This window comes from Neodiprion virginianus, chromosome 4 (assembly GCF_021901495.1).
Source record: "Neodiprion virginianus isolate iyNeoVirg1 chromosome 4, iyNeoVirg1.1, whole genome shotgun sequence".
Lineage (NCBI taxonomy): Eukaryota > Metazoa > Arthropoda > Insecta > Hymenoptera > Diprionidae > Neodiprion > Neodiprion virginianus.
The window spans coordinates 18,256,199-18,271,665 of record NC_060880.1 but is presented as its reverse complement, the minus strand read 5'-3'; the positions used below and the strand labels follow the sequence as shown (position 1 = coordinate 18,271,665).

General features: G+C 34.2%; 1 protein-coding gene across 2 annotated transcripts in view; it reads left to right on the top strand.

The window, feature by feature from the left end:
- Positions 1 to 15,467, top strand: part of LOC124302929 (MICOS complex subunit Mic60) — a 46,547-nt gene that overhangs the window by 10,638 nt on the left and 20,442 nt on the right. For both annotated transcript variants that reach the window (XM_046759531.1, XM_046759530.1), the window contains one exon: positions 3,962 to 4,190. In XM_046759531.1, the coding sequence (XP_046615487.1) occupies positions 3,962 to 4,190 (229 nt within the window). The remainder of the gene's footprint in view (positions 1 to 3,961; positions 4,191 to 15,467) is intronic.

The window sequence follows — 15,467 nt, the reverse complement described above, 5'->3', positions numbered from 1 at the left end:
AAGGTGGATTTTTTCCCATTTAAAATACATGTGTTTCGGACACATTCTCGGCATGTATTTTATTATAAGAGTAGTAATGTTGAAAAAAATCTGTAACTGCAAGGTTTTAATGTGCATTGCTGATAATGTCTGGGAAAAATTTATATCGTCATACCAGACAATCCAGACGAATCGCATATCCTTGAAATCTGGCTTTTTTCCATTTTGAAGAACTGCAGTTTGTTTAGATCACTTGGTAACGTGATGTGATTTTTTTCTCAGATAGTGGCATTTATGCACATTAAAATCTCGCAGTTAGAGATTTTTTTCAACGTCATTACTCTTACAATAAAATATAATCTGAGAATGTGTCCGAAAAATCTGTAGTTTAAATGGGGAAATCCATGATCTTGAGGCCACGCGTTAGATTTCAAATAAGAATCTGAAAAAATTAGGAAATTATTTTTGAATTATTTGGAGCTGATTTGGAGAGCGCGCCGGTCTGAATTCAAAAATGACCTTTTTAAGGACTGCTCTGATATCTGTACATATGTTGTTTTTCTTTTTGTATAAGCATACATTATGTGTACGAATTGTCATCATTTTATCGTTTCGAGTACGAGAAAGAGACGAGGAAAAAGAAAAATTCACTGACCGTTTGAAGAGTTTGTCAATTTTTAACTACTCTCATTTATTTCTATAATATAAAAACCTGGATCTGGGTTCAAACTGAGAATAAGTTTTGTAGCTATAATTTAAGATTCTAGTACATGTTGCTATTCTATTCGGTTACGGTAATTCGTACTATATTTTTCTCAGACTAATGCGATAATTTGAGATATGCGCAACAATGAATTGATTTCAAAGTTTCATTTAACCGAACAAAAAAAAAAAAAAGAAAAAAATGTAGCGAATCAAACAAACAGATTCAATATCGCATTAACCAGAAAATATAGTATCGTCAACTACAATTACACGAAATAGAATCGAACTTTTTAATACCCATGAGAATTTTTCTCTCTGCGGTAATAATCGAAGAATTTTAATAATACAGCCGATAACAGCGAATGAAATCGATAATTCAATGTGTAAAATAAAAATACGTCACTGTATACGTATATTATCGCTGGTCATTTGGTGGTCGTACTAAACTTCCCGCAGGGGGAAAACGCGTGCGGTTTTCGAATCGTTGCCGCGACCACAAAAATCATCATCCCCCGGTGTACCGCAGTCTACATACGCATATATACATTCGCATGCCTATATATCTTGTTTTATGTCCACCGAACGTTCGCTGATATAGCCAAAATATTTCACGTAGCTGTACAGTCAAATTTAATCCTGGTTTACCGCATGCGTGGCGTGTAGGTAAAATAAGTTACGTTATACGATCCACTGAAGCAGCTTTTATTCCGTATCGTGTATATATACGCGAATGTATTATGCGTATTATTGATATACGTACGGCATAATTTTTGAGTAATTTATTCTCTTGTGCACACAAAGTATCGATTTATTTGGTTAATTTTTTTTTTTTCTGCTAACGTATCAGCGACTTTTCACTCAGCCTTTCTTTCCGCGTCGTTTTTTTTTATATATACTTGTACTTTAAAACCGTTATGTCACGATTTTTAATTGTCGCAGCATTTTAGAAATAGTTGTGATTTATGGTGATTTCAAACTATCCGTTTTGCCACTTCTAATGATTAATAGTAATGATTCCATGTGATTTTCTTGTACCTTGCAGATTTCGTCTTGTTCCAAATTCATTTCCACATCAAGGTTTAAATAGAACGAGCGTAAAACAAAAAAGAGAGAGAAACCGCGCCCGCGTTGGGTTTTAATTTTCATTAATTACTTTTATTTACCGGAGTTAAAAATATTTGAAGCTGTAGTTCAAATTTTACCCGAACAAGGCAACAAGAAAGTTTCTTTGGAAAAATTTTTTCTGCTTTTCATACGTACGTGAAGTTAACAATGATAATTGCAAAATTTACAGTCAATTCAACATCCCTATTTTCGATGTACAAACAACACAGACGTACCTTGGCACACAAAATGACGTCACACATATATTACATACGTTTCTTGAACCTGTCGTATAATCCGCTCCGTATTTATTTCGATCTAATAGAGAAAAAGGAACTGCCCAAATAGTTTGTCCCTGAACTATACCGAATTACAAAACGACAAGAGAACAAAAACAAAAATAAAAACCGAAAAGTAAAAAAAAAAAGAAAACTCCCCCAATAATTAAAGTGAAAATCGAGACAAAATCCGGTGCAAATAATTTGACTCCGATTAATAACGTCCCGGGTATATAATTATCCATGGCGTTATTATAATAACACACACAGGCATATTATTATTTCACCCAGCCATTGAGAGAGAGAGAGCTTAAAGTTGCCCCGGTTAGGCAGTGACCCGGGTGAAATCTGCTCTCTCTCGATCCCTGCGTTTGCCCTTCCGCCCTTTTTACCCTTTCCCTTTCACGTGTGATCGGATTGATGTATTTTGTGTGCACGACGTATGTACGCCCCCCCCCCCCCCCCCCCCCTTCTGCAGCCGAAGCCCTTTTCTCTCTCTGTATCCGTGTTGTTCGCGGATACTCCTAGAGGAGTGATACTTCACCGGATGACCCCTCTGTGTACCCGTCTACGAGTATACGAATCAATATGTATGTATAGATATAATGTGTGTACGCATTTTAACACAGAGCGGAAGTTCGAAGGCGTTACTTTTACCCCGTTAGAAACTCGCTTTATTCTTAATCTTCGTGCGATTTTTTTTTTTAATGTCAAAAAAAGTGACGAATCATCTCATTTCTCACAGTTGTTAAGAAATTATTTTCATATAATCGGATACTGTATGGTTATAATTGGGAATTGATTTGTGGCACTGATGTGACATCTGGTGGGGATAAAATGCGGTAATCCCAAATTGGACATATTTAATTACGAACGATATTCTTCGTCGTTTCTTTTGCGATAAATCGATCTTTTGCACGAAAACTAAAAAATCACAGCTTGCACTGAGTCGTCTCTAGACTTTTGTATTTCCATAATTGACTTAAAACAGTCCACTGATAATCCAGTTTTTGACGCCATTATTGATTTTCGTTTTCAATAACGGTTTTAATACTGCTGGATTTGCAAGGAAATTTGAAATTATTAGCATAATTATTAGTGTGATTATCAATTTTGTCAATTGTCACTTTTCTGGTTATTGAAATGTTGAGTTGGTTTGTTTAGTTTCGTGTCTTTTTTTCAAATTACAGCAATAGTTTTAACATATAGTACGACTGATTTTCATTTTGTACCTAGAATCGTATTTTTCTGTTACGGTAAAACGTAAAAATAGTCAAAGACCGCACGGTAAATATAAGTAAAAATTTTACTCGACACATTTTTGGGGAAACTCGTTATTCCGCAAATTTAAACTGTTCTGAAATTCGGTGGAAATCGAACGACGCTGCAGTCTTGTCGAAATTGCGTTCTGTAAATTCAAATTCTATAAAACTCTGAAATTGCTGTACAGCAATTTTTTTCTTCATCGTTTTGTCAGACGTCGATGTTACCAACTTTAACCTCGTATAAAAGTTGATTGCAAAGAAAATAAAAAGAAGATAAGACAAGGCTGTAAAACAGTATGTTTCGTGTCAATTTCCATCGTCTAAAAAACCAATTCCATTATACTATAAAAGTACAATCGAGTATGATAAGAATCGAGGTTAAATCTTCCGTTGTTAATTCTTGTGACTCGAAAACATAAAGATTCTGTGAAATTCGTAACATTCATTACTGACCGAAATCAATCATGTAAAAAAGTGATGAACAATAAAAACAGCAACGACACAAAAAAATTTTCCTCAAGTTTTCCGGATGAAGGGGTGAAAAAAAAAAAAAAAAAAAAAATAAAATAAATGTACGTTAAAAACAAAAACAGAAACTTATAAATTTTTTTCTAAATCTTTTTGCCGCAGCTTCTGGCGGAGACGAAAAAATACAACGACGAACTGAGGACGCAGCTGAAACTCCAGGCTCAAATCCACGCCGATCATCTTCGCGACGCTCTGTCCCAAAAAGATCGGGAAACTCAGAGGGTGATAAATCGGACCTTGAGCGAACAAGTCGAGGCCGAAGCGAGCAAGTATAAAATCCAACTCGCCGCCGTTGTTGGAAGGCTGCAAGGACTCGACGCGGCGCTGAAGGGTACGTAAAAAAAAAAAAGAAAAAAAAAAAAAAAGGGAAAGTCTTTTACCCAAATTTTCAAGTATTTTACTTCTGAAGTGCTCGTAATTAGATCGCTTTGACTCTCTTATTACTTGAGTGATTCTGTTTTGTTTTCTATCTAAGAAAATATCGTAAACGGAAATTTAACCATCGAATCATGGATTCTGAACCGATTAAATATGATTCTGTACAGTCGTGTACAGGTTTCTATTTTAACTTGTAGTTTCGTTAACTTTAGTAATTTCAACGACGAATCGAAATTTGAAAATAGACAGAAAACCGTTTAGAATAAATGTGCCCAACTCACTTCAATTTCAATTGAAAAAAGTTTCATTTTGCCCTCGCACCGAATTTCGTTGCATCTTTTATTTATCTGGGTCCTAAAATTAAAAAAAAAAGTATTTCCTTTAAAAATTTAAAATTTCTAATGAAAACGGTCCAAGTTTAAAGAAAATTGGGTTTTATCGATTTTGACTTGACGGGTGTTGATTTTCGAGTTTTATTTAACTTTTTGACAAAACAGTTTGCGAAGATAAATAAGAATATTCATCTCGCTGTTTTATCAGAGGTGAAATGAAACTTGAAAACCAACATCCGTAAAATGAAAATTGCTGAAAATCAATCTTCTTTAACCCTTTAATTAAACCAAGCATTTTTCTCGTCGAAATTTTTTTTTTTTTTGTTTTCAACTCTTGTACACTTTTCTGAGTCAATATACAAGGTGTACAATTTTAATCAATTCATTCGAAAATATCAAAAACCATAAGTGTCAGTGAAAAATATTTCAGACAAAACTTGTAAGGTTCAAAGAGGGAACAAAGATAAGAGTGTCAGTCGCCAAACTTGAGTCACACAACGTAGGTCGGGTTTCTATTTTTCGCAACTCGGTTGCTTCCCTCTCACTTTTTCTTTTCTCTCATTCTCTCGCCCCGCGACTAATTCACGACCCTTTTCTTTTCCTCCTCTTTTCCTCTCTTCCTATTATCTCTCAAATGTCCCGCTGTATTCACACGCCTCGGTTCTACGCCGCTCCATTTACCATTTTCACTGTCTCTCTTCTTTAAGGTTTTTCCGACGTCCGTATTTCCCTTGTATACCACAAACTTACTTCTTTCACGCCTAGACGTTACCGTCTCTCTGTATGAATTTCCCCTCATTTCTCCTCAACGTCAATGCGTGGAAAAATCCTCGCTCTTCTCTTTCGTCCGACATTTTTTTTTTTTTGGTCTTTTTTCTCTTTTTTTCCATCCAAGTCTCATTTTGTTTTTAAAACAACATCCCTTACTTCTTATACCTAGACATAAATTCTTCTTTCCCAATACTGAATACAACACCGATCCTCAAAAGATTTCCCAACGGAAAATGGAAACTCGTATTTGTGTTCGGTTATTCAATTTATTCTTCACTCCGACACTGTTTTCTAAAACCATTATTTTATACATTTTTCACACAATATTTCAACCCTTTTTTACCAATATTATAACAACACACCGTAAATAACTTACACGACTTACTCTCAACTGTATAAAAATTGCCGTAGCCAAAAATTCACAATATAAAATTTTTACTTTATTGCCGAAAACTTGGCGGATTTTCAAATTAAAAAAATTCCACCATTTAATTTCTTTCAACGTTACACTTCTCAAAATCAGCTCATATATGTGATTCTGGTTTTTAATCGCTTTCTCAAGATTTACTTTTCTTTCATTATTTTTCAACTATTTGTGCTAAATTAACGTTGAGCTAGTTTTTTCTTTTTCCTTTTTTTTCCCCCCACTCTCTCTTAAAATTGTACAAAATTCGGCGTTTTATGGGTGAAATTATACTTACTATATATATATCTAACTCCACGTCAAGTACCTCGTAGATTTTTTCGTTGTGATTTTTCCAGCTGAACGGGGGTAAATTGTAGCTGGATATATCATATATCCTGTCCATATAACCGTACCTTTTACCTATGCAGCAGTATTTTCAATTTTGCAGCCCATCCTGCATGCCAATATACTTACGCGTACTCCGGTGTATGCATACATTTTTTATTTGATTTCTTTTTTTTTTTCAACCTCCGATATTTACTGCTCGGAGCTTTCCGTACACAAGAGTTCAAGTTCGTTCGATTTCGAAATCGAGGACACGTGGGCAAGTAGCTGTATATGTATTTACATAATTTTTTTTATTTTTTATTTGAATGAAAAAAAAAAGATTTACATATATCAATGTATCTACAGCATCGCATATATATATATATATATGAAGAAAAAGTGGTTAGACAATGTTGTCAAAAATATCTTGTGTCAAGATATATACGTATATTATAGCGCGGAAATTATTTCTGAAATCGAATATTTTATTCGCTTTGTTTGTATGAAAAATAAGAACTGGATCAGAGTAGAAATGTAGAAAATCACAATATTGAATTAAAAAAGCGAGAACGAATAAGAATATATCAGAATTTCGACGATTTTGTATTCTAGTTTTATATAAGTTAGTTTTCTACTTTTCTACATTTTGACTTTCTACGTACAAAAATTCTGTGAGATGTATATTTGCGTCTATGATATTTCTGCAGTGTTATATTATTATTTTCTGATCGTTTTTCATTTTGACCCCCCTAACCTAAAAAAATTTGATTGTGTAATGAACCTGTCGAAAAAAGCATTCGTAATTTTTTCGAAGTTCTTATCATGTCAGGACATTTTTTTTTTATTTTTGAATCATTTTTTGAATAAACTTTCTTGCTGAAGATACTTGACAAAATTTAAATCTAAATAAATAGTAAAAATTTATCGAGTGATTGATTGGCCCGTAATAATACGTGGCTCAAAATTTATGAAAAAATTAATACTTTTAAGGATAGTTTTTGCGAAAAAATAAAACACTCATAACGAATAACAAATTCCTCGCTCACAATTAACGGGAATTAGCTAATTTTGCGGATTTGTAATTACTTCACATTTTTTTTTCACAAATCTCCGATTTAAGACGGCAACAACATTTTTTGACGTTTTTCAGTATATATTTTCGTTTTTGAATTATATGCACTTTAAAATTTAAACTAGGAACTTTTGGAAAATTATCATGGAAGAAAAAATTGAGATTAAGAAATCACGAATGATTCTTTCAATAGAAAGATTGCAGTTCAGAAAAATTATGTAAATCAAAAATTCGACCTTCAGTCGTACATGGAAATCGTTAGTTATTATAATATTTGACTAATAAATTATCGATAATGATATTTGAAGAATAAACAGTCGACTGATAATTTTTTGAAATATTTGATAGTTGATTATTCACAATCAATAATTTCTACAAGTGGCAACAAAAAAAATCATTTTCGAACATACTTCTCGTGTAGAAAAAAGGAACGCCAAAAAAAAAATTTCTGTAAGATCCGAGCGTTAGATTTCAGAACTCCGTCCACTTGGGCAAAAATTGCCCGTATTCTGATGAATTTTTACCCTAACGCCTACGGAAATGATTAGCTTTTATCGCACATCCGGTAATTTTGTGTCCTAATAGCTTCTTTCTTTTTTTTTTTTTTTTTTTTTTGTTACACGAGAAAAAGTCAAGTATCGCACTTTTCACGCGCCTCTTCGCATCTAATTTTACAGTCAATTTGGCGACCAGAAAAACGTTCCCTTTTATCTTCTCCCTTCTATCTCTTAATTTTGGAAATTTCGTTCCTCGATAAGTTCAGAGAGATATCAAATCTTAAAAATGACGAAGGCTGTGAGGTGAGGTTTTTTTCCGTCAAAGTCGTCATTTCTAAATTGTATTACCTGCAAAAATGTTGATGATGTGCTGGAGAACTTATCGTTTATGCTGCGAGGAAGCAAACGTGAAAATCTGATCTCAAACATGTTCTAAAAGTGAATCTTTGAAATTTGGTCCCCAGACTAAAAATTATTGATATTTTATCAGCGGAGAATGTTTCGATCATGCGATCAGCGTAAACGACGTACGTAAAAAAGCTACAGGTCGTGACATTTTTTTTCAGTCAAATTTTTCCCCCAATCACTTCGTTTTTATAATTGTAGTTCACAGAGCTTAGCTTCAACAGAAATTTGTTTGACGTTCGTTTTGTGTTTTTTGCTTCTCGTTTCATCTTCATTCCCGTTTCCTGCACAGATATGTATGTAAAAATTCTCGCAAAAATCACTCCTCTCCTTTTTCTCTCTCCAAAATCGGAGGTAAGTATGGAAAAAACTGTCACGCGAATTTTCGATTGACGGATAAAAGTGTTTCAAGCTGACATTTTTTAAATCGTATAACAGTTTTAAAATAGGTGCTTTGATGTCCTCGTAAAGGCGTAGAATTTTTTCACCATTTTTGTAAACGTCAGGCACGACAACGTATACGATATACATGCATGCGAACATCGCTGTAATCGATTCTTATGAATCTCTTGAGTAGGTTTTCAAGGTACAAGGTATACCTATAGGTAATAGATATGTAACATTATACGTGGATACTTATGTAATATATCAAATGCACGATGAGATCGTCGAACTGTGAAAAAAGTACCGATAGGTTGGATCTACATCCGTGAAGATTTCACCTCCGCTCCTTTTTCGTATCTCAGTATTATATCTAATCTCGAGTGGAGAACGGAATAAAAAATGAAAAGAGATGTAGGAAACGGTGAAAATTAAATTTAATTATTTTTATATCTGATTTTTTTCGTACTTAGCCGCCAGTGAGTTTATATTCACTGTTACATTTTTGGTAAAATTTTTACGTTGCATCGTATAGTGTTTCAATATTATCGTTTATCACTTAAGTCAAAATTCCGAATTTGAAAAGTTCCGAAAGCGTCAAATTTCATTTTTTTTTTTTTTTTTTTTTTTGGTTTTGAAAGTCGAAGTGAAAAAATCAAATTTCGATGAAACATCACAGTTTCGAATTGTCCGAAATCCGACGCTCGAAGTTTCGAAAGTGCGAAAATGAGAAAATTAAAAAATCTGAAACATCGAAGTTCTGAAGGATCGAGGATTTTCAGTTCTGCGAATTTCTGGCTTGGTGAAATTTCACCAACTTGATTTTTGTTTGTTTTGGATTTTCAATATTTTAACGTTCGGAATCCTGATCATTCCGATTTTGAGTTTTTCTCATATTTTACACCCACTCGTTGAGTAAACTACACTGTGTGAGTATATTTTAACTTTCGGAACTTTGCTCTATCGAAACCTAAAGTTTTGGAACCTTGCATCTCGGAACTTTGAACGGTGAAATTTCCGATCACTAAAAACTTTGTGGTTTAGTAAAAGTTCGCTTTCTTTACATCAAGTTCCGCCACCAAATAATACGGAATTAGGTGCTTTCGAAACTTGAAATCCTTTTTTTTTACTATTCACAAATTTTACCATCGTATAATACTATTTACTAACAAGTAATTAAACAGGCTTCTTACGCACAGGGAAACCCTGGAAAATCGGGAAAACTCAGGGAATTTCTTACAGCAGGGAAAAGTCAGGGAAAAATCAGGGAATTTCGAAAATAAGACTGGAATTTTAAGTTTCTTGAAGAAATAAACTCGTTCTTATACGTACATTACTTGATATCAAACCTCCTTTCGTTTTTTTTCTTACTGAAAATCGCTGGCTGTTGTTTGTAAATTAGTAGTCGGACAGTAAATTAATTACTCGGTAATATCGAAGGTACTAGTATTAATAAGCAAAAAAATTGTCATTAATCAGCGGCATATTTCTTGGAAGGTTACTGAAAAAAATCCTATTTTCAGACTGGAAAACCTGAAAAATTCAGGGAATTTCGGGTTTCAAAAAACGTACGAACCCTGTTGAACGAGAGAGTTAAAAAGACTGCAAGTGTCGATTTTTTTATTTATTTATTTATTTATTTTTTTTAATAAGTTTGTAACAAAAAATATATATATATATGTAATTATAAATATAATTCGTGTATAACGTACATCGTCTCTAATATAATCGGTACAATTTCCCGTTGAACTTACAATTAGAGGCCGCGTTCAGGCCAATTCTCGCGAGGGTTGGAAACAAAAGGTTAAAACGTATGCAGCATGTGTTGCAATTATAACTTCGGACATTTATCTTCACGGTGCGAAGAAGCTCTTACCCTAGCTCCCCTCCTCCACCCCTTTCATATTGCCCTCTCTTTTTCCCTCTCAAGTGGTATCATTAGCACGGAACTCCCGCTCCTCGGAATAGGGGTTAATCTCGTCGAGCCCAGTTTCACACCCCTGCTGCAGCGTATTTCTTACTTACCGCTATTCTCTTTCTATCTTCTTCGCTGCGTCTTTAAGAGGAAATTGAAAGAACGAAGAATTGACGTGTAAATCGAATAGGGGTGGTTCCACGCTGGCTAAAGTCTATAACTGTCGAAGAAATATCTCATCATCTTCGAATACGTGAAACTTGAAGTGAGAAATTTTATACCTACAAAATTTCAGAGGCGATTGATGAAGAAATAAGATTAAGAAGGGAAAAAGCGACTTGGGAATTTGAATTTTTAACACTTCTCAATTCTTCTGACCAATTTTTTACGCAGCGATATCTCGAAAACGAATCAAAGGATTGTGACAATTTTGACATCGTTTAAGGCGATTCTTTCCAACTTGGAACCAATTAAAAAATCCGCTTATTCGTTCCCGAGTTATATACAAAAATATACGTTTTCCCGTCCTTCAAAAACTCGAAAACGAATAAACTGATTTAAATTAAAATTGATCGGATATCCGGACTCCGCATCTTAAGTTCTTTTTTTTTTTTTTTCTTCCCTATAGCGAGAATGAAAATCTTTTTTGTCAAGAATCCGTGCTACAATTTTCGCTAATCAAGCCCTCGATTCTTCTCCAATCACCGACGTTTTTTCGCCTGCAAAAAAAAAAATCTATAATTCAAGGAACATCCCAGTTTTGTTTACCTCGAATACGAGTTCAGGGACTTATTCATATATCGGAGATAGTCGCGATAGGTGCGAAACTAATCCGCAAGCCGATTTTCCGCCCGAATAAAACCGCCGGCGGATCGCTCCTCGTTCCAGCTCATATTTCTCTGTAAAATATACGTAGAATTTGTGTATCTATACATGTATAATATACATATATATATATAACCTGCATCCAACCGTATGCGATTTATCCGAAAGAAGAAGAAATAGAGCGATGCTGCAGGTGCGGCGACAATCTGCGGAGTACTTTGATTGATACATAAGGACACAAAGGCGGGCGCAAGCCAGACTTTATATTTTACCCCTGAGTGAATCGGGCTTTGATTCATATACGCGTGCGAAGGATTTTACTATGTCTATAAGTTTATATCTCCGTGTATAACATGTCGGCCGATGCGATTCAGTGATTTTTGACCAGCTTCAAAATCTTTCGAAAAGCAAATTTGCTTTTTTTTTTTGTTTTTATATGAAAAAAAGACAATTAATTGGCTTTTAAAAGTCTTATTAAAATATAGTGCAACTGTATACTTGAACGTAGAAAAAAATGAAAGTTTTACGAAAGTTTTTAGGTGTCTAAAAACACAGAAAGAGATCGTTTACCATCGTGATCTTCTGATCGGTTTAAAATTTACCATTTTTGGTCAATATTTTTGTTCAGATTGTACAATTAGGACGGTTTTTCACGGTTTTTGGCTATTACTGCTTGTGGGGAATTTTTCGGAAAATGTAAAACAGATTAGTTTGAGAGTTTTTAAAGTCCGCCTACACTAAAAAAAAAAATTGCGGAAAAATTGAAGAATATGGGGATTGGAACTTAGTTGAGGTGATTTGGAATATTGTATTGATACAATATTCGTACAATTTTTAGGATCGTCTTACTTTGGTTAGGAAAAATATACGTCAATCCATTTTATTACGATTCCGTACCGAACCTCTGTTCCCGAATTTTCAACAATTCCTGCACAAAAAAAAAAATCTGACCCAATGTTTTTCTGTGTAAGAAAATTTCATCTATTCAAATATAAAATCCACCTTAAGGTAGACCCCCAAGAACTACCAAAAAACACATTTTCATTTCTGTATGATAAGCAAAACGGATCAAAATAAATTGGATAGATATTTGTTTTTGTACAAAAAAGTGGACATCGCAAAGTATAAACTAAAATTTTTGAAGTTAGGTGAATATGGGATTGTAATTAAATCCGTTCCAATATCCCAGGAATATTTATCCCACTTTATTTAATATATATATATATATATTTATACTATTTCATCCCCATATTATTTTCATTCCACTCCGAAATTTCTACTTTGTCACAGAACAAAAATTGAAACAGTTATTTTCCTCTCCGTCTCACCTTCAGGATTGAGAATGTCGAAGAAACGTGTATTTTTTTTGCTATTCCTGAAGTCTCATCTCAAAATGGATTTAATGTTCGGAAAATTCGGTCATTCTTATATAAAAAACACGTCAAGTTTTATTTTTTTCGCAGATAATGCTAAACATTCGAATATGATATAAAATTGATCAACACGTGTTTACTAATTTCTTTCTTCAACCAACTGAATTCTGAAATAATTGATTTTCGACTCTCGACGAATAACATATCGCAGAAGATGTTTTTCGCAAGACTTAAATCTGCGGAGATTAGGGATCTAACTTGAAGTCCAAACGGCTTGTTTTCATCTTCGGTGAAAAGTCTCTCTTATAACGAGGCAACTTCTGTGTCATAGCGGGGTGTCTTTCAATAAATCGAAAACCATATCGATAATAATATTTACCGCGTCTACGCAAGGCATATCCGCTTGCACTTTATATTTGATCGTCGATCGAATTTTCAAAATTTATAGTTTTGGGATCGGTGATGAATAAAGGAATGAAATTAAATGCAACTATTAAAAAACACACGCAATTCTACATTTTTTTTTTTTATCTTCTTCTCAATCTTCAAGAAATGCTTATGCCTTAATAATAAAACATTTATATCGTTATGATCGAAGTTGAAGTATACAGCCAATTACTTTTAGATTTGAAGAAGCTTGGAGAAAAAAAAATAAATATTAAACGAACAATGAATACTCGTACAAAACAAACAGAGATTCGTGACGAAATTTGAGCCATGAAAACTATATAATAAATACAGGTGTAACATAGGTGTGATGTGAATACCTGTGTGAAGGGAGAACTTAAACGAAAATCTGAAAATTTGTACGCGTCACGCGAGAGCTTCTCTCTCTGTGTGTGTGTGTGTGTGTATACGTAAAACGTATATGTGTATAATATACAGTCAGATTCAGCGCCTAGATTAACTGCCGGATATAAAACTTCCGAAAGGTCGTTTATTCTATTTTATTTCACCTCTCTCTCACTCTACTTCTCACTTTGTCTTTTTCTCTTGCGCTTTCAACGTTTCGCTTTTTTCTCCCATCACTTTGACAAATTTCCGCAAACTCTGTACAGCTGTAGAATTAATTTTTCGATCTATATTCATCCGTACGATATTTATAAAAGTAATTATCAATAACAACGGTCGTAAATCACAGCAATAAATTGTCCGAAACAAATAACTTTACGTATTTAAAGTAATTGTATGTCACCCTGGATGAAAATTTGAATTTCGCAAAATTCGATATCGCAATCTTTGCCAGCACCTTGAAACGATCACTCGGCGTGGACAAAATCGGAGCTTCACCGGGTACGTAGGCACTCGATAATTGTCCAAGAGCCGTTTCGGGGCGAGGCTAGATATCCTGCGGGTCCTTGCAGCGGCGGATCGGAGGATAATAAGGTATTCAAAGTAAGCCAATTGAGAGACTCGGGAATTCCGCGGCTAATCTTGACCCGCGGTAAGCTCTGCGGTTGCACGTATAGACCAGTAGCCAGCATCCTGAAAGCTTTACGAGTATACCGATACGAATGTCTCAGTCCGTCCTGCAGCGCGAAGCTTCGGCTACTTGTCACCGTGTATCAGCCATTCCAAGCCAAGTTTATTCATCTCTTTATTTATTTATTCACAGGGATACGTATTTAAGTCGTTCGATCAAAAAGCACGAGTATTCATTAATCGATGTTTTAGATTTTTATGCTAGATTCTTTCTCCCAGCGTAACACGTTTTCAAACACACCAAAATAGATACGAACAGGTTTGATAATGTAAAAAACAGTTGATTGCTAAATTTCAAAGCTAAAATCTGAAATTTCTTATTTCGTTCTATAGAACCATTATTTTTTTTATGCTTTATTCTTTTTTGTTACAGGTTAGATACTGTAATTTCTGAATAATCGAAACTTTATGATATCGATCATAGTTAGATATTTCTGGTCTAAAATCTTTAAAAATATCTACAATGTTTGTTTGTGTTTTTTATTTTTTTTTCTTGGTTTGTTTTCTTTATTACAAAACCAATCAAAAAGTATAAAATCCCTTCCGAATCTTGCAGACTTATTCAAAACTTGTACCTCAAGAATGAATCAGGGTTAACTGCATCCGAATAAATGAAAAACTTGAATTAGTTTCAACTAGACGATCGTGAAAATATGTCGATAGAAATATTTTGTTCATCAAATAAATATATCGTTCAATTTATTTGGTAATTATAATAAATTTTTGTTCAAATCAGTGCAGTTTTGTCGAAGAATAAAATAATTAATATCTAGGAGGAAAAAACATATTCCGTTTAGCAAACTTGATCGCCATTCCAGGCAATGTGAACAAATCTGTTTTCTTTACGTTGACGCGAACTGTTCGATGCAAAGAACGGAAAATAATTTGGCAAACTAAATACGCCCGTTTGATTTGGCACGGAATGCCCTGTGTATCGTGCAGTGTCCTATACTTTGCGCCCCATCGGACAGACTCGATCCTCTGATCCTCGACTTGAACTTTGCTCCTTCAAACCGAGAGGCAAGGATCCTTCAACTTCCTTGAGCTGATCCACATCCTTTCGATGTGTATGTTGGCTCGAGTATAGGTTGTACACGTACCTTATACCTACATACCTACGTACCTTAGCAGTTCACTTTATTTTATCTTTACGCGAACGAGCAGTAAGGAGGTAAATTGAATCGAGATTCGTTCGATAAATCGAATAAACTTCACCTCAAGCTTATTATTATTTAATTTTATTTTGTTTATTTATTTCTTCGCCGACTTACAAAGGGGTGAGGTTGAAATTCCGAATTCGAAAAGTTCCGAAAGCGCGGATATGAGAAAATTTACAAATTGGAAACATCGAAATTCCGAATGGTCGAAGGTTTTCAATTCTGTGAATTTCTGGCTTGGTGAAATTTCACCAATTTGATTTATCTCTGTTTTGGATTTTCGATAT